The 20094-nt window shown below is 35.2% G+C and overlaps 2 protein-coding genes across 2 annotated transcripts in view; one reads left to right on the top strand and one right to left on the bottom strand.

Annotated features, from left to right (window-relative positions):
• SNX1 (sorting nexin 1) overlaps positions 1 to 20094 on the top strand; it is a 587700-nt gene that overhangs the window by 162907 nt on the left and 404699 nt on the right. The window lies entirely within an intron of this gene.
• Positions 1 to 20094, bottom strand: part of HERC1 (HECT and RLD domain containing E3 ubiquitin protein ligase family member 1) — a 209468-nt gene that overhangs the window by 88661 nt on the left and 100713 nt on the right. The window contains exons 22-26 of the mRNA XM_052646182.1: positions 18943 to 19114; positions 15991 to 16303; positions 15456 to 15576; positions 8365 to 8416; positions 1511 to 1779 (exon numbers count right to left, since the gene is read on the bottom strand). Of these exons, the coding sequence (XP_052502142.1) occupies positions 1511 to 1779; positions 8365 to 8416; positions 15456 to 15576; positions 15991 to 16303; positions 18943 to 19114 (927 nt within the window). The remainder of the gene's footprint in view (positions 1 to 1510; positions 1780 to 8364; positions 8417 to 15455; positions 15577 to 15990; positions 16304 to 18942; positions 19115 to 20094) is intronic.

Here is a 20094-nt window from a genome sequence, read left to right as displayed (position 1 = left end):
TAAAATATCTCTAAGGTCTCTGCAGCATACTTGAGTATAAAAGAAGTTACACAGTACAGTGGAGAAAGTAGTAAATCTGGATGCAGGAGACCTAGTTTAAAGGCCAGAGTAGTCCAATTACTATGCAGTCTCGGGAAACTCACTTCATTTCCTGAGTCTCAGTTTCTTCATGTATAAAATGAGGCTATTAGTACTTTAATCTACTCACAGAACTACTGCGATGCTCATGAGGAGATACATGTGAAGGTTTCAAAAGTGTCAGGGAGTAAGGATATTGCTTTCTTTTCTTATAATACTGTTATATAGAATGAATACTGTTTAGTTCAAGAATTAGAAGTAGTATTCCCAAAAGGTCTCAATGTGGTTCTCTTGAACTTTGGGATCTATCTTCCCTAGGAGGACAAATATTCACCACAGCAGTCAACTGGCCTATTCCTTTTTTTTTTTAATAAACTTTTTATTTAGAAATAATTTTGTTATCTATAGAAGAGTTCCTATATACTTTCCCCCAGTTTCTCCTACTGTTAATATCTTACATAATTATGGTACATTTATCAAAAACAAATTAACATTGGTACAACACTATTAACCAAACCACAGAATTTATTTGGAATTCACCAGTTTCCCCATAATGCCCCTTTTATGTTCCAGGATCCAATCCAGGATATTACACTGCATTTAGTTGTCTCCTTTAGTCTGTGACAGTTTCTGTCTTTGTTTTCCATGACCCTGATGCTTACAAAGGGCTGTTCCTATATTTTATAGTATGTCCCTCAATCTGTGTTTGCCTGATGTTTTCTCATATTTGGACTACAGATTTGGATTTGGGGGAAGAATATTACAAAGTCTCCCTCTCATCATATTATTATCACTGTGCATGATATTAGCATAACCTATTAATTATGGTGATATTAATCTTGATCACTTGGTTAAGGTGATGTCTGCCAGGTTTCTGCAAAGTAAAATTACTCCCCCACCCCCATTTTCATACTCTGTTAGCTCTAAGTCACTAAGTCCAGCTTACTCTTAAGAGGAGTAAAATTAAGCTCAACCTCCTGGCAGGGAGAGTATCAAAGAATTTGAGGACATGTTAAAATCACAATCATTAATAAATATTTTGAGGGAGATACTTAGGAGGCTTTGTTCACTAACTTTAGCATTCATCATTATTACCATGATGTTCTAATCTAGCCCTTTTTAAACAGACAAATGCATAAAAAATGGAGACTCTAAGAGCAGATCTGTATAGTCACCCACCAATCTTATTATAGTTTCTAGGAGACAAGGAAACACTTAGTGATTAGAGTATCTTGTTCTAAAAGACAGCAATTAAAAATACACTACTGTTCACTGCAAAGAAAATATCAAGTTGCTCCAGTTAAGATAGCAACGTCAAAAAGCTCAGATGAAGGAAAGAGGGAGGCAAGGAGTAGAAGAAAAGGAAAAATTTTTCCTATTGTACATTCAGTGGTTCATAGTCCCTTACAAGGAGTAAACATCAAAAACTTACTTCTGCCCTTAACTGTTGCTGCTCCATTGCAATGATGGAGGCCTGAGGACTTGTAGACATACTTTCCTCTGGCTCTTTAAAACCTGGGGCATTCCCCACATCTCCACTCACAAAGCTTACAACATTTTCAATCAGTGTGTGAACTCCCAAAGACTTGGTAAGATCAAAATCAGACTCAAAGGAATAAGAGGAACTGCACAACCAGTCTCTGTTATGTTTCAGGCGAGTCCACGAGTCACTCAAGGATTCCAATTGACTGTGCATAGGACCTATATACAAACAGAACAAACATGCGTCAGTGATGACCAAGTAGAACATACATTCTGAAACTAGATGAGCGCTGAGTGCTGCTGTCATACCAACTGGTGAGGAATGGATACTCATGTTTGAATACATGCATGCATTAAGTGAATCTGAGCAAAATGCTTTGCTAAAAAACAATAAATAAACAAAAACTAGAGCAATGTAAGAAAAGAAAGGGAAAGCCCTGTTTAATGTACCAGTGTCTCTGTAAGCGCTTTAGCAACACGCTGCCACAAGAAAAAGAAAGGCAGAAGCTGTTCTCAAAATGCTTAGCTTAAAAGGCTCTGCAGTATTAAACCAGACCATCATTTATGAACACAACAGAACTAGGCACTTAGGACACTGCTGGTAAGATCAACTAGCAATAGAACTTCATCTGATTTAACATTACCATTGCAAACAGTGAATTAAGATTGTGCAAAGTGTCTACATATCTGCAATGAAATATTACCAAAAAAATGAATATAGAAGGGCAAGTAAACTTACACAAAAAGGAGACATAAACATCACCTTTGGGTTTCATTAATGTAAGAAACATGTTCACTGTGTTATATGCATATTTATTGCAGGCTGTGAAACTCCTTTATATAGAAGAAGCAAAGTTTCACAGATAAGAATATATAAGATTTACTATAAAATTATATCTACATAAAATTACCAAATGGTATAAAAATAGTGGCTAACACCATTAGTTTTGCCAAAGGGCATTTTATAGCTTAAAATCTTTACATTAGACAGCAAAAATGTCAGTATGTGATCACAACATTGTCCAAGTCATGTGCCAGCAGGGGCTTTAAATAAATGTAACAATGTCTAAATTCTTACAAGCTTTGTCTTTTTTGGTTTAACTGATCTCAGGTACATGAGTTAGATTAATCATACTCTGGCTCATGATATACTCTCATCATTGGTCCATGCATGGCTTGCTTTTGTGTTTATATTTATAATAAATGTGAACACAAGAAACAGAAAAATTGGCAGAATTCTATCTGTTCCTCCCCACGACCCATCTCTCTCCTGTGTCCTGCCACCTAACGCTTTCATTATTGCTGTTAAATACTATTTTATATGTATTCCCAAGGCAAATAATGTTTAGTGTTAGTCGCCTGTGACCTTATAAAAAAGCACCATTTTATGTAATCTTTTCGTATATTATGTTTTCAGTATAATATTGCTAATACTCGTTCACATTATTCCATGTAGCCACAGTTCATTTCTTTGAGTGCTGTGGAATATCTTTCTGTGTGAACCCACCAAATTTTTCTATTAGGAATGAATTAGGAATGAGGTACCTAATAAAACATGTATTACAAAAATTACATTTGTTACATACTAGATGGAAAAGATTTGGGAAGAGGACTACTAATGCCCACAGAGAAAATGAACTAACACAATATTGACTGTATAACTTATTTCTGATTTATTACAATGATGTCAGGAAAACCTTAGGACTTCAAAATGAGACACAGGAATTCACAACAGGCAGTTAATATTATAAAGCAGCTATGAAATAATTTATATGAATTCTACTAAAATAATTTAGAATGACAAAGAATATATGGTTTATCTGCCTTCCATATTTTAGCAAGAATTCTAAGATTTAAAAATGTTAGATTTTCAGTTCTATTGAAATAGAAATAACCAATCTGAAAATTTCCCCTAACTGTATAGCTGATTATTTTCACAAGTATAACAGAAAAGAGTAAAAATCCAAAGAAAAATGTCATGGATGCATAATGTATTTAATTAAAAATGATATTTAAAAAATAAAGCAGGGGAATGTGGAATGTGGAAGAAAAGAATCATTTTTCATTTTTGTAAGCATTCCAAAATCAGAATCTGGATTCAACCTTAACTTCTAAATAATATTTTTTGGTTCTTAGCATTGAGCCTATTGGTTCAATTAAAAAATTTCAGAATAAAAAGTTCTTCTACCTTATAATACTTCTAATTGTTTTTCAAAATGAAAATAACATTTGCAAAGAGTTAATGTTAGAACCACATAAGTAAAAGCAACCTTAAAGATTATCTAGTCCAGTTTCATCACTTGAGGAAACACAGGCTCAAAGAAAATGATCTTCTAAATTAATAAAACTAATTCCTTAAGTTTATGGGAGGTGATCTTACAAATACTTGTTGTTAATCAACTCACAAAACATTGATCCATGGGAATTCCACTGCCTGCCTACACAAAGGTTCAATTGTGAAGAATCTACAGGAAGTGAATTGTCTTAATATACTCCAGAATATCCTATGGAATAGGTAGCCAATCCCCAAATTAAGTCCTCTCTGCAATTTAAAGCAGGGATCAGCAAGCTTTATCTATAAAGAGTCAGTTAGTAAATATTTTAGATTTTGTGGATTATTCACGGTTCATCCAACTACTCAACTCTTCTGTTGTAATGTGAAAGGAGCCATAGATAATGCATGAGTGTGGTTGTGTTCCAACAAAACTTTAAAACAAAGATAGCAATCCACATTTAGCCCATTATTCATAGTTTTCTGACCCCTAATTTAAAACATGCAACTTGTTAAGTGTATAGACCAAACAAAACTTTGTATGAACAAAAGAAAGAACAAGAAAGAGGCTACCTGAACGCATTAGGATAAATAAATAAATTTTTATAACCAAAATGTTTAGGCTGATATCAAAAATACTTTGAAACACAAAATCTCATAGGATGGAAATGAGGGATGAAAAACTATAATTGTTAAAAAAAATTATAATAACCTAATAACTAATTTGTCCTGTACTGTTTTGTCTGAATAAAGGAAATACTGTGTCTGAAAAGCATATCAAAAGCCTCTATAGAATAACTGTGACTGACCCAATTCTTACTTAATATTAATTCAGAGTCTCCTACTATAAAAAGAAAATATGAAATCCAACAAGAAATTTGAGATTGTTTACTTGTCCTTGTAACTTTGGTTCTTATGTGGAATTTTCAAAATGAACATGGCAGAGCTGCAATACATACTTTATAAACCATAAAATATGTAGGCAAGCTAAAAGGGGAAAAAAATTAAACATGCCATCATGTACTTGCTTGAAGCTCTTCTTTTTTCTGGGGCTCAACTGGCCAAAAAGGAGTAAATACACTACCACAACAAGAATCAGAAGACAAAAGGAGAAATTTCATACAGGAGACAACATTCACATTTGTTCTTCTTTATACAATCTAATTTGAAATGCATAGATAAAATAGCATTTCACCCATACAAGTCATACCATGAAACACACATGTTGATAAATGTTTTTCATATTATTCAGCAATAAAACACTAACACTATATTTAAAGACCTGGGGCAGGGTGGTGAAATCAAACCATGATGCTCCTTAAATTTTTGCTTTGGTATCTCCATCATTTTTCACTGATTATATCAGCTTCAGCTTAAATACAAAAACTTATGTATCTGCAAAAAGGTATTGTCGTTCAGTAAAGAAGGTGCTCAGTTCTACACAACTACAGCAAATCTTTTTATGTATTTATCAAAGTAACCAAATACTAACAAGTTTAACAGGTTTTGACAAGAATTTTGACAAGCTATTAAGAGAATTAAATGGGTTAACATGCTTGAAGTGATTAGCACAATACCTGGCATATATCAAACAGTTTTTATGTGTCTAATGAATACAAATTTGATATTACTTCTGAGGTGCTAAGCAGAAATATGGATCACCTGTCTCTTTTTAAAGTAATTTATGATTTTTTTTAAATTTAGAATTTAGCTCTGATGAGCAAGTTGGCTGAGCTCAATTTATTTGCTCAGTTTACTCCTTCCTACCATATTCACTTTCTTGGACCAAGAGCTTGTACCAACTGTGAAACATTAACTGGAATGAGAGGAAAAGAAGCATTCATGGCTCAACAGCATGAATTCCAATATCCCCAATGTCAAACACTGAAATTATAGGCACTAGGCCCTCTCAAGGAGTAGTCTTTGGAGACATATTAAGAGCAGCTGAAATGTGTTTACAACCATTAATTGTCATTAATCTATCCATTTACTTTTAATAACAGATACAATTCAATATTGCTATCTCTAATTTCTCTTACTAAACTTTTAATAAATCAGGACTACTAGACTAATAAATGAAAAAGGAAAGTGAGAGAAAAAAGTTTACATTTTCTCCTCAAAATACTGGAAAAGGATAAATAAGCACATAGAAGAATTCTCACTTGGCTGGACATCTGCTTGTCTTTCATAGCTCAAGTCAGAATCAGAACACCTGAACTGCTCCAAAAAGTTCTCAGACTTAGTAGGTTCATCTGCCCAATTGAAGATAGGCATGTTATAGCTTATGACATCTGGTCCATTTTGACAATAAATAAGGAAAAAACAGAGTGGTTTATTTTACCATAATTTAAGAACAAAACAAAACCCAACTATGGTCAGAGGCTAGTCTCTAAATATACATGATTTTAAAAAATTCTTTTCAAAATAGAATGTTCCAAGTGTATTTTCAATGTTAATTTCTTTTAAAAAAAGAAAATTCATTATAATTAAATAAATGAAACTATTAAGTATACATTTTCATGGTTTAATCCACAAACACTATGATTCATGAGATTGAAAAATATTTTTGCTGCTCTTCCTAGAACAGTAACTCTTCCATTTTCTAGACACCTACTCCTAGGAACAAAGCTATCAGCAAAATTTTTGCCTGAGAACATTAAGATGTAATGATTACTAGAATAAATTGGTACCACATTAAGTGATATCATCATAATTAACATAATAACAAGTTTGCCTCCCTATTATAACCTCCTAAATGGGTAATTTAAACAAAATTTTCCCATAAGGTCCTATTTATTGGCCTGATTCCAATAAAGTAAAGTTTCAAGAAGTTGACAGGTCTTGGTACTACCTTGAACTTTTGGAAAAGTTGGTTTACCCATAAACTGAACTTGGATAATTAATTCATTTGTATCTACTTAGCTCTAAAACCACATGAAATCTACTTACAGGGCAACTGATTAAAATTATGAACAGGGAGCAAATCTAGGATAGTTAAAGTGTCATATTAATTTCTAAGTAATTTACACTTGAATTCTAGGTTATTCTTAATTCAAAGCTAAAAATATCACTTTTTGTTTTATTCCAAAGATTACTCTGCCACATGCTGATATATTATCATAAACTGAATCTCAAAATTCATATTTTCATAAGCATAATAAAGACCTGAGAGAAAAATAATTTTAGCCAATGGAATAACACTTATGAGTATATCAGTATAGTAGGAGCTCTTAATATGACAGGTTGGATCCATTATGCTACTCAATGAGTTTGAAGCCGTCTTTTCATTAATATAACATCTTTCACCTGAGTTAACCAAAATTAGGAAGGTAAAAATGTTCCAAAAATTTAAGTCCTAACTCAAGTGGTTAAAGAACATGATACTTCTGGCTAATTATGGCACATGAATTGCCAATTTTCAAAGAATTAGAAAACAATAAAATACACATTGCATATGACATTAAACAACACTAATTTCTTTGATATCACATATACTCTATAATATTTTTGGAATCCAGCAGCTTTGATATGTTATAGTACTAAAAGACTTTTCAATAAAGAAAGTACCAGCTCTAGTCCTCATAACTCCTAATAATGCAAAAAAATCATTCTAAGTATAAATACCAACATTTCTAAGTTACAAACACAAAAATGAAAAAACTGTGTGTGCATTTCTAAGTTTTCCCTTCTCACTTTTTTTCCCTGTAGGTAAACCTAACATCCTGCCAAGGAAGCTATCAAGAGAAGGGGTCAATTCTGAAATATAAAAAATTTAATATCATAAGGAAAAAAGTTTTCCCACCAGCTCTTAGTAAATTACCATTAACAGCAACTTCTAACACTTCACATTTTCACACCCACAGAATAAATGGGTTTAATTACAAATGCAAATTAATAAAGAATAATACTTGGTGAGTTTTTAGTTACTTGGATTTGTATTATCTAAAACTGTTCTTTCCATCTGTTGGTACATATAAGCAAGAGTTAACTATATTATTCATTAAGATACAGCTTTTAACAAATAAATTTAACTCTTGATAACACTCTAAAATTGCTCCTCATGGGAAAATTTCATTTTTAGAAATCACCTGTTTATTTCTTACATGTTTTATCTTGAGGTAAACAGGAAAAAAAATTAGAAACTCTCAGTTTAAAAGTGTATATATGTGTATGAAAGGTGAGTGAGGTAAAGAGCTCTTCCTGTAACACCATCAGAACTACAGCAACTATACCAGTGAGCTAAAGTATAGAAAATTATGTCCATAATTCCTCCACAATGTAAAGTACTGCTTCCAGAATCCACAAAATTTTTAAAAAGTCAAAACACGACAAACGAGAAACAGAATCGATTTTTAACTCTTATACATTCCCAGACTTTTAAGAGTATTATTTTCAAGAAAACGATCTCCCTCTTAACTTTTCTGACAAAATGTTTCTAATTTTTTTACAATGCTTCAATGACATTCAGATCTAAATACATCAGATATAAAAAGTTACTTAATTTAATCATATATTTAATACTTAATCCTTACCTCTCTTTCTATGAGATGATGCCAAATCCAAATCAACATTTCGTCTTCCACTCTGTTAAGTTAAAAATAAATAATAAAATTTAATTGTGAAAATAATTTCAAGATTAAGACTTCAGAGAGTACTAGAATAAAAAATAATCTATATAATTATAGCAATGTGCTACTTATTCACCAGTCAAGTCAGGCTAAGAAAAAAAGTCTCTAAAAACCCAGTGAAAACAGCTCAAGAAAGCTCAGGCACATGACTCTGAGAAACTAATACACAAAGTCAATGTCCACCTTAATTAACAGTATAAAGTAGCAGAACTTTTTCTTTGTCATTACCATTTCCTTTTTGAAATCGTTATCTTTTATTTTCCAAACACAGTATGATCTCTTATTAATACCCTTAAGATGCCTAAAGCCCCTGTAGCAAAGTCTCATTTTCCAAAATTACTACTTGTTCTACCTTCACTTTCTATTGGTTCTAAAACTATTAGCCTTGGTTAGGTGTAGAGAAGAAGCTGCTACTGCTGCTAAGTCGCTTCAGTCGTGTCCAACTCTGTGCGACCTCACAGACGGCAGGTACAGAAGAGAATCTTATAAATCCATACTAACAGAAGACTAAGACAGTCCTAAGCCTTCTAGTTGTATTTTAAAACTTATTAAAATAAAGAAATCTCAAATTGGTGAAACTTCAGTCAGCTTAATAAAACAGTGCAGGCTTTTAGGAAGAACAGAAGTATATTTCTGTGTGCGTGTGGTGAGGAGGCCCTAGTGACAACTATCTACTCTCTCTTATGTAAAGACAACCATATACTGGTTGTCTGTATAAACCCATAACTTAGATTTATGCACAGATATGACATTAGGATCTCAGCAATTTCAACTGCACTCTATCACACAATAAAAAAGTTGGTGGCAAAGAAGAAAGCCTGCAGAAGTGACAAAACAGATCTATTTAGGAAACGTTATTTGGAAAATCTTTTCCTGGTAACCCACATTTTGGATAAACACATTTTGTTTTACATACACACACACACCAGAAATAAGCATGCTACCAGGCCATTTAGTGCTGGAAAAAACAACAAAGAGTTGTCATGATACCTGAAGATATTACCACGTCATGCAATGTAACATTTTTATCAAACAGTACCTTTGCCATTAGGGATTATTGAAGAAATTTATCTCAGGACTAAGAACCAGAAATACCTCAGTTTTTCTCAAAAATAAAAACTTTTTATTTTTTGTTTTTATCTTTTAGTCATTGTGAATCATGCAAGTCATATTTTTCTTATTCAGCGGCCCATATCTAGGAGAACATTACAGGATACATGAGAAGGTATGCAAATCTTACTCAGTACTTTATTTTCCTCTCTCAGCTTCTTCTAGTCCTAATTCATTCTCTTATACTTTTATAAATAGTATTTACTTTTGTATGCTAAATCAATGTTTTTTGTGAAAGAAGTGGGTAGGGAAATAAGGGAGGTAGATTAGGAGAGTATAGTAAGAAATGATGGTAAGTATAACATCTGTCAATCAAACAGCTAAACTTAGGTTTAACTGTGTAACTGTTGACTTAGGTTTCTCTGTTTACTAAAACAAGAGAAACAGATAATATATCACATAAAACTCTTTATAAAAGAAGATTAAAACACAAGTTAAGCACTAAGCTGGTTAACTTCAGTTATTTAAAGAAAGCATTTCATTCAGTAACAATTCAGGATAAATAAGTACTACTAGATATTAAAGATATGAATGATAATCCTAAATGAACTCAGACAGAAGGGTAACATATTTCAGCTGGAAAATCTCACACTGCCCCCACGGCTTGGTCCTCTTTGTCTATGTGAGGCTCAAAACTGAAGGCTCAGCCTAGGTCTCCTCATCAACAAGAGAATTTGCTCTCTCTAGTTCTTGACTTTTCCACTTTTTATGACACCATTTCTCTAAATATTCCATAATAAAAGATGATCAAGAGTCTATCTTTTTTAAGGTTATGTTTATTAATTTTTTTAAACTGTAAAAACCAGACTTGGCAGTTAGACCTAAGTCCAACCCACCTCCATTTATTCGTCTTCCTATTATGTTTTGAAAACATAACTTTCAGCATTTTCAGTTTAAATTGTATTCCTAAACTTGTTTTTCACAACAACCCAGGAGGCAAGCATAACAGGCAGAGATATTCCCCATTTCAAAGATAAAAATGCTGGAGCTCAGAAAGCTAAAAGTGTCAGGCCCCAGATCAAAATAAACAGTTTCATGATTAAATCAGATTTCATTGTTTATTTCCAAAAAGCATGCCACTTTAACTCTCATTTTTTTACCTTTTCATATCAGTTGAAATGAATTATCAATTATTTACAATGTGCAAAGCACAATGTTGGAGATATGAGGGGCACTAAAAAAGGAACTCTAGAACTCTGAAGAGGTCTATTGGAAAGAAATACTAATAATATATAAGTAAATCCAACAACTAGAGAAAGTCCACAAGCAGCAACAGAGTTCCAGTGCAGCTAAAAATTTAAAAATAGATAAAATTTTTAAAAAATTAAGTAAGTCCAACATGAGACAAATCATTAGTGGTTTATTAGAGGTACTAACAAACTGCCAGGGAAACAACAAAGTCACTGTTGAGTAATCTTAGGTAAACTTTTGGAAGAGGTGACATTTTAACCATTCCTTAGGAGAGAGGCAAGACTTCATCAACAAAGGAAAAGGACATTTATGGCAAACAATCACTGAGCAGAGGCTCAAAAGATATGTTTGGGGTCTGGCAGGTGGACTACTACGCTATGGCAAAATTGCAGATTATGGCAAGGAAACGGGCTTCAAAAGCAGGCAGGTAACATTTTCCAGAATCTCTGATTTCTGGGCAGTCACTGAGTTTTTTGTTTTTTTGGTCTTTTTAATAAGAAGGTAGCATGAATAAGAAAGTAGCATGACCAGCAGGTGTTCTGCTGTTGAAGTGTGTTCTTGTTTTGGGTGTTTTTAAGAGCTCCAGCTCTGGCAGCAGTATCAAAGGAGAGGGAATGGAAAAGGCAGGGAGATCAGTTTGAAAACTACCCATTCAGGCAAAGGTAACAAGGGCCTAAATTAAAGAGCTGAAAGAACAAACAGGCACAGAAATTTTACCAAAATAGATCAAACATTCATTTCTTTAAAAAATATTTAGTGACTATCTACTGTGTGCCAGGCACTATAGGTACTGGGGATATAGCCATGAAAAAAATAGCGAACATTTCTGTCCTCAGGGAACTTATATTCTAGTGTAGGCTAAGAGAAACTGATAAATACAGCAACTAAATAATGCTAGGTACTGGGCGGGGGGTGGTCGTGGGAGTCAGGGCGGGGGATGGGTATCAGCTTCCCTGATAGCTCAGTTGGTAAAGAATCCATCTGCAATGCAGGAGACCCTGGGTCAATTCCTGGGTTGGGAAGAGCTGCTGGAGAAGGGATAGGCTCCCTATTCCAGTATTCCTGGGCTTCCTTTGTGGCTCAGCTGGTAAAGAATCTGCCTGTAATGCAGAAAATGCAGGAGACCTGGCTATCAGCTTCCCTGATAGCTAGCTCAGTTGGTAAAGGATCCACCTGCAATGCCGGAGACCCTGGGTCAATCCCTGGTATGGGAAGATCCCCTGGAGAAGGGAAAGGCTACCCACTCCAGTATTCTGGCCTGGAGAATTCCACAGACTGCATATGCATAGTCCATGGGGTCGCAGAGTTGGACACAACTGAGTGACTTTCACTTTCACTGTGGGGGTGGAGTGGGAGGGACAGAGCAAGGCAAAGTGGACAATGAGTGAACATCTGGAAAGGAGGGAAAACTGGAGTTTCAAATAGAGTGGTCAGGGTAGGCATCATCAAAAGAGTAACATCAGAACAAAGGCTTGAAATGAGGGGATCTGCCTGCAGACAACAGTATTACAATTAGAAAAAACAGCCATGTAAAGGTCCTATGGGGAAGCTGTGTGGTAGGTCCATGGAAAAGCCAAGAGGTCAGTGTGGCAAGAAGGAGGGTCATCAAGGAGGAGAGGAGCAGCAGAGGAGACCAGAAGGGAGTGAGGCCAGGATATGTAGAATGGTATAGATCCCTATTAAGTCACTGGAAGTTCTGCAAATTGTCACAGTTAGGAGAATAAATAAAGAGACTGATCAACTTGGAAAATCAAAGGGACAGAAAGGAATTCTCAGTAGATGGTAAGAATGGGAATGTGAATCAGGACACAGAGATATTAATGGGAATGAAGAAAAAAAGGAGGAAGAACAAACGAAAACATACAATGAAACTTGCTTGAAGACACTGTTCAACCTTCCTAGAGGAGGAATCTTTCACACTTAGAAGTTTCTTTTAAACAACAGCTTCATATTTATGTAGCATTCCATACTTCTCAAAAACACTTTCACATCTATTTTCTCTGTTCACACACGAGAGGAATTTCAGAGCTAAAAATGCACTGTATCAATCAATCCAAAAACTACAGGCTAGACACTATAAAACTCTTGAAGGAAAACACAGGCAGAACACTCTTTGACATAAAGCACAGCAAGAGCCTCTTTGACCCACCTCCCAGAGTAAATGGAAATAAAACAAAAATAAACAAATGGGACCTAATTAAACTTAAAAGCTTTTGCATAGCAAAGGAAACTATAAATAAGATGAAAAGACAATCTTCATAATAAGAGAAAATAACTGCAAACAAAGCAACTGACAAAGGATTAATCTCCAAAATATTCAAGCAGCTCATGCAGTTCAATATCAGAAAAGCAAATAACCCAATAAAAAACAGGGAGAAAATCTAAACAGACATTTCTCCAAAGGAGATATACAAATGGTCAACAAACACTTGAAAAGATGCTCAACATCGCTCCTTATTAAAGAAATGCCAACCAAAACTACAGTAAGGTATCACCTCACACTGGTCAGAATGGCCATCATCAAAAAATAAATGTTGGAGAGGATGTGGAGAAAATGGAACCCTAGTACTCTTGGTGGGAATGTAAACTGATACAGCCACTATGGAGAATAATATGGAGATTCCTTTAAAAACTAGGAATAAATCTACCATATGACACAGCAAACCCACTACTGGGCATATACCCTGAGAAAACCACAATTCAAAAAAACACATGTACCCCAGTGTTCATTGCAGCACTATTCACAATGGCGAGGACATGGAAGCAACCTAGATGTCCATCGACAGATGAATAGATAAAGATGTGGTACACGTATACAGTGGAATATTACTCAGCCATAGAAAGGAACGAATTTGAGTCAGTTGAACTGAGGTGGATGAACCTACAGCCTGTTAGACAGAGTGAAGTAAATCAGATAGTGAAAAATAAATATCATATAGTAACGCATATATATGGACCTAGAAAAATGGTACTGATGTACCTATATGTAGGGCAGGAATAGAGATGCAGATCTAAAGAATGAACTTGTAGGCACAGCGGGGGAAAGAGGGGGTGGAATGAATTGAGAGAGTAGCATTGAAATATATACATCACCAAGTATAAAACAGATAGCTAGTGGCAAGTTACTATGTAACACAGGGAACTCAGCCTGTGTTTTGTGCTCCGTGAAGACCTAGAGGGATAGGATAGAAGGGTGGGGAGGGAAGGAAGCTCAAGAGAGAGGGGAGATATATATATATATATATATGTATTTATGGCTAATTCACATTGTTGTAAGGCAGAAAGCAACACAACATTGTTAAGCAATTATCCTCCAAAAAAATGTAAGTTAAAAAAAAAAAGCTCTTCAGCAGTAGAATCAGGGTCAGTAGCCGTAGAATCAGGGTCAGTAGCCAAGTCTAAAACAGTAGTCAAGTCTAACACATTACCACATACACAACAGGCACTACTATCCTCATATCACATAATGGGACACTAAGGCCCAGAGAGGTAAAGCAGCACATACAGATTCACATAAAAGGCAGAGGAACAGTCAAAATGAAAATCTAGCTATCAACTCCAAGCCCAAAGCTACTCAAATAGAAGCTATCAGACTGTTCTCATTCTATAATTTATTTAACCCACCACACTACAGCACACATTACTTCCTACTTCTTATATAGATCAGCATCTCATTTCTTTGATTTTTACCTTAAATGCCTGCAATCCAGATCCTGAGGCTTTTTTGATAGGTAACTGAGAGCTACTGAAAGATTTTAAGTAGAGGAGATAAAAACAGATTTGTATTTCAGGAATATTATTCTAGTGAAATGTTGAAGACGGGCGTAAGACAAGAGAGAGGGAAACCAGGTTGAAGGTTTTGTACTAGGCCAGGCAGAAGAGAAGAAAAATTTGAGACAGAACAGTGGCAGGAAGGATGGACAGGACATATTAGAAAGGTATCAGGAGTAAAATTTTCAAGGTCGGACTAATTGGACTGTGGGGAGTGAGGAGGACCAGGAATTAAGAAAAATTAGAGGCAAGGATGTGGAGAAGGCAATGGTAACCCACTCCACTGCTCTTGCCTGGAAAATTCCATGGACGGAGGAGCCTGGTAAGCCGCAGTCCATGGGGTCGCTAGGAGTCGGACACGACTGAGCGACTTCACTTTCACTTTTCACTTTCATGCATTGGAGAAGGAAATGGCAACCCACTCCAGTATTCTTGCCTGGAGAACCCCAGGGACGGGGAAGCCTGGTGGGCTGCAGTCTATGGGGTCGCACAGAGTCGGATACGACTGAAGCGACTTAGCAGCAGCAACAGCAGCAGCAGCAGCAGAGCCAAGCATGAACTTAGGTTTCCAGCCTGGGGAGTTAATACTAAGATAGTGGATGGGAAAGAACAGGTTTGGGAGAAAAACAAGTTTATTTTTGGATAGGTTAAGATTGTGGTCACCTGACATGTTCAGGTAGAATGTCCATCAGGGAGTGAGATACACGAACTTGGAGTTAAGGAAGAAGTCAGGGCTAAAGAAAGTAATCTGAGAGTCACTAACATACAGGTGATAAATACCTATGCAATAAAGTTATCTCATTTCTCTTCAAAGTTCTTTTTAAAAATAAACTTTTTTGTCTAAAACAAATGTATATTACTTACTCTAACCAAAGTCTTATGTATTTATACAAAAATCCTTTACTGAATCTAGGTATACCTACCAGTGCGTAACCCTCTTCATCTGATTCAGGCTGAGACAAATCAGATTCACTCCTCGATTTGATCAGTCTATAATTTGGACTTGCGTGGACTAGCCGGCTCTCTGCAGTAAGACTTTCACTCCTGTCTCACATGCACAAAGAAAAGTTTTTCGATTTGGGACTGTTAGTGAACATAAAATTGAATGGAACTAGCAGCATAGAGATAAAACACATACACAGTAAGGAGTAATTATGACTGCTGATGGAAAATCCTGGCTCTCAGTTAGGTCTAAGCACAAAGTCTTAATCAATTACGGAGATATGCAAATATTTTCATATGTTTCTCAACTACTGTTGCTTATATGTATGAAAAACTGTGCTGTCTCATTTAATCAGAAATTCATACTCCAGGTTGAACTAGGATCACTCTATACATTAAATTCATCTGTCAATTTGTATTTCCTCCTCCATGTCTGTGTTAACTTCAGAATAAATCATTTCAATGCATACAGAAACAAAGGGAGAAGAACTGTTTTAAGTTTCTACTCAGTCCCACCTGGTCATAAGTCCACCCCCTTCAGAGGTACTTGTGGAAGGCTGTTGCAACTGTCCTTCTTCCCTTCGCTTCTGAAGCTCCTCAATCACAGGACTTACTCCTAATATTAACAGGGCACATCGATGGATCACGGAGTTGCAGGCAGCAGTGTACACATCCTGACCCTCAGGAAGGTCTGTGCTCACCCTTCGCTCTTGCTGAGCCTGAGGAGGTGGATCATCAGCTCGAGCCCCAGACCCTGCCCCACTGTTCATTCTATCTCGATCTCGGCTACGAGCTACTTCACGGGCTGAGAGGAAACACTGAAAGATTTCTGTAACATGCAACACAAAAACAAGGTCTTAACACATGGGGAGAGAAGAGCAAAGAAAATAACAATAAAAATAGTCAAAAAGTTTGGACCAAAAACTTACTGAAAGAGGGAAAATTATTTTTTAGACATTAAATACAGCATCTAAGTAAAAATTTTACCAAAAATATATGTATAATACTAAACTTATAAAAGTTACAATAGGAAATACTCATGCCTTTATAGAATTTAGATTTGGTTGATTCTATTTCTACTCTTATGAGTTTGATCAGTAGTTTGCAAAGTGTGGTTCCAGAAGAGCAGCATCAACATCATCCAGGCACTTGTTAGAAATTCTGTGCCTCGCTCAGACTGTCTAAACCAGAAGCTCTAGGCATGGAGCCAGCAATGTGTTTGAACAAGCCCTCCAGCTGATTTTGAAGGCCATTATAGTTTGAGAACCACTGGGTTAGATAAAAATAACTGCCCATTTCTGAAATGTTCACAACCTTGGTTTGAAAATTGTCAGATTACAAGAGAAAAAGACAAAGTTTAAGTTGCATTAGTTAAAATGAAAAGCTCCTTTCCCCCTTCCAAAGTCCATATAATTCCTAACATCTACACGTTGTTGTATTTTGAACATACTAAATAAGCACAACCATTAAAGGTCTTTGCTGAAACAGAATTGGATTCTACTAAATGTCCATCTAATGCCAGCCCTTCCCAATTTACAAGTGTAAAAAGTCAATGGGTTTAACAAGGTTCTGATGCAGTGGTAGATATTTCACAAGAGGAAAAGAATATTTTGCTCAAATTTGAGTGAAGGTGGTATTTTTAACGGAGAAACTAGGCAAAAAAGTTAGTAAAATACTAGGGTCATCTATTAATATGGAAGTGGTGGTAGTGGTGGTTTAGTCACTAAGTAATGTCTGAGTCTTGCAACCCTAAGGACTGTAGCCCGTCAGACTCCTCTGTCCATGGGTTTTCCCAGGCAAGAGGTTTGCTATTTCCTTCTCCAAATATGGAAATACAAACTTTAAAACAGATCTGTATATTTCAAGGTATTATGATAATATGTTCATTATGCTATTGAAAGTCCCTTATTTCTAAGAAAAACAAACCAATGAACTAACAATCCAGAGCTGGAAACCAGTTAAAGTAATTAAGAGAATTGTCACTGGAATTCTGGGCAGACTTGGTTCTAATTTCAGCTGCTACTACTTGTGGCCCTAGGCACATAATTTTCCCTCCTTAAACCTGAGTTTGTCCATCTTTAGAACAAGGTAATACTAGAAATCATCTGATAAGACTGAGAGGATTATGAATTAATCTATGTGAAGCATTTGACCCAAAGGCCAGCATATAACTGATGCTCAAAAATGGTATTTAGTTTAAAAATTATTACACTCTGGTTAACTATAATGCTTTATGATACAGTAATTGAAGGTTATATTTTGTTACTGTGCTTTTCCCCTTTAGTCTTTGCTTTCAGGAATTTCTAAACTAAACCTTCAGTTCAGTTTAGTTCAGTTCAGTCGCTCAGTCGTGTCCGACTTTGCGACCCCATGAATCGCAGCACGCCAGGCCTCCCTGTCCATCACCAACTCCTAGAGTTCACTCAAACTTACGTCCAACCTTAAGTTCATCCAAAAATGTTCCCTCAGCCTAGGTTTTAAAACTATAACTATCCTCTGGGAATTCCCCGGTGGTCCAATGGTTAGGACTCAGCACCACTCTCACTGCCAGGACCCAGGTTCAATCCCTGGCCACGTGGTAAGGCACCCCTCAAAACTATATTGTATATAATTATCTTCCTGTTCTTCATCTCTAATTCCTTCTTCTCCATTTGGACCTTATATTTTTTCTTGTTTTAATAGACTTTGGCCTTGTTTTGAGCCATCTCAAAATCATTTTTAGAAATATGCAAAACATAAATAAACTGGTAACAAATTAAGTGTCAAACTGAAGAATATAGACATCTCAATACCAAATGCACAGATAGCCATAATGTTTTAGGCTACAAAACTGAATACATACTTTAACTTGACATAGCCAAATCACTCAAAAGATACTAACAAATATTTAAAAGTTTTGGGGTTTCTCTTTAAACATTTAAATGATTACATTTTAAAACTATCTGTAGCCTTATAAAAGCATAAGAAACGTCATTCACCAGCCAATAAATAATATTCTCATGTAATATTCTCAACCAATAATATTGTCTCATGCTTTCTACTGAAAACAGCAGTAGAGTCAGTGGGTGAAGTTTATAATTTTAAAAGTTCTGCATATGGTCTCTCTCTTCCTCACCACTTAGAAGTCAGTCAGGCAAATGGACAATTTGGTACCCCTAGAGAACATACTTTGAATGATCCTATTCAATCACTTATGGGCATCACTTCATGAATGAAACTCAGTGGAACAGGTACTATTTCCAAAAGCCTGCAAATAGAGTTTTTCAGCCCCAAACCCCCAATCCAATAGCTTGAATGGAACTAACACAATTTTAAGAGATGAAACGTTAGCTAACCAGATCATCAAGAGAATATAGGATCCTTTTAGAAAAACTGTAAAGAAATGTTTGCCTCTCTCTTCTGTAGTCAGTTTCCCTACCAAAAAGAATGCGACAGTGTGTATCTGTAAAGCAAGAAGGGTGTACTCACTGCCAGCTGTCATCACTTCGTGTTCTCGTTCTTCTTCCTCATCCTCTGGCTCTGGATGTCCTTCTTCCCGATCTCGCTCAGCCTGTTCCTCCATTTCAGCTTCTTCATCAATGGTCCGGGTAAATGAATGCTCCTGAGGATCAACATCTGCGGAGTCTTGGTTTTCCGAGATCTTAAAGAAATAAAAAATAAAATAAAATAAAGGCTATGGGTTTTCCAAAAATAATAATAATAATAAAGAAAGAAAGTTATCTCAAAACAAAAGAATCAGAGCTACACTAAATATATATATTTTAATTTTGAAAAAATCATTAAAACCTTGATTTTTTTATCATAGAAAACAAGTTAACAGCAATAACAACTTATGAATTTTACAACAAAAATACAAAAGATATACTGGATAAATCTGAAGAGATTAGAAAGAATGTATAGAGACATCTCACTAAGCTCTCTTCCTCAACATTTTGATTGTTCTGCTGTAAACTGCTAAATTAAAATGACCTGAGTATGACAATAAGCATAAAAGATAACTAAAGAACATGAAATTTAATTCTATTCAGTCTCTCAAGTTGTATATGTTATTGCTACTCTGTATAAATGTTTAATAATTCTAATTTAAAACAAAACAGTGCTTTTTAACCTTTTATTGGTGAAAATATTTAAGTTATACTCTCTTAGCAAATTTCAGTTATATAAACATATTATTTTTAAATTATTTTCTCACTTGGCCCTTGAAGAAACCAAAAGCTAGAAATCTGATAAGGACAATGTTATTCCCCATGGTGGTTATGATAACTAGTAGTCATCTAAAGAAAAGAGTCTTTATTATAGATGTGATCTGGGATACTGAGCAGTCAGTCAGACTCGCACAAAACATAAGTCATGTATCCTCACAATATGTTAAGTTTCAAATGTGAACTTCAACAAAATGGCTGATTAACACATTTCATGGGCTTTCAAGGTCACTCATAAATAATCAGATCCACAAATATTAAATCAGTGCATGCTAAAAGAATACTATAATACAAATGCAGAGATAAAGTTTGATTTTTAAAGTCTAAGATCTATATAATGGATTGCAAAGCATCTTATGTATGAAGCTTCAAAAAAGTTTCAAAGAAATTTATATGTATAATTATAATATAATTATGT

This window comes from Budorcas taxicolor, chromosome 10 (assembly GCF_023091745.1).
Source record: "Budorcas taxicolor isolate Tak-1 chromosome 10, Takin1.1, whole genome shotgun sequence".
Lineage (NCBI taxonomy): Eukaryota > Metazoa > Chordata > Mammalia > Artiodactyla > Bovidae > Budorcas > Budorcas taxicolor.
The sequence above is the reverse complement of the archived record's forward strand: the minus strand, read 5'-3'. Positions and strand labels throughout refer to the sequence as shown.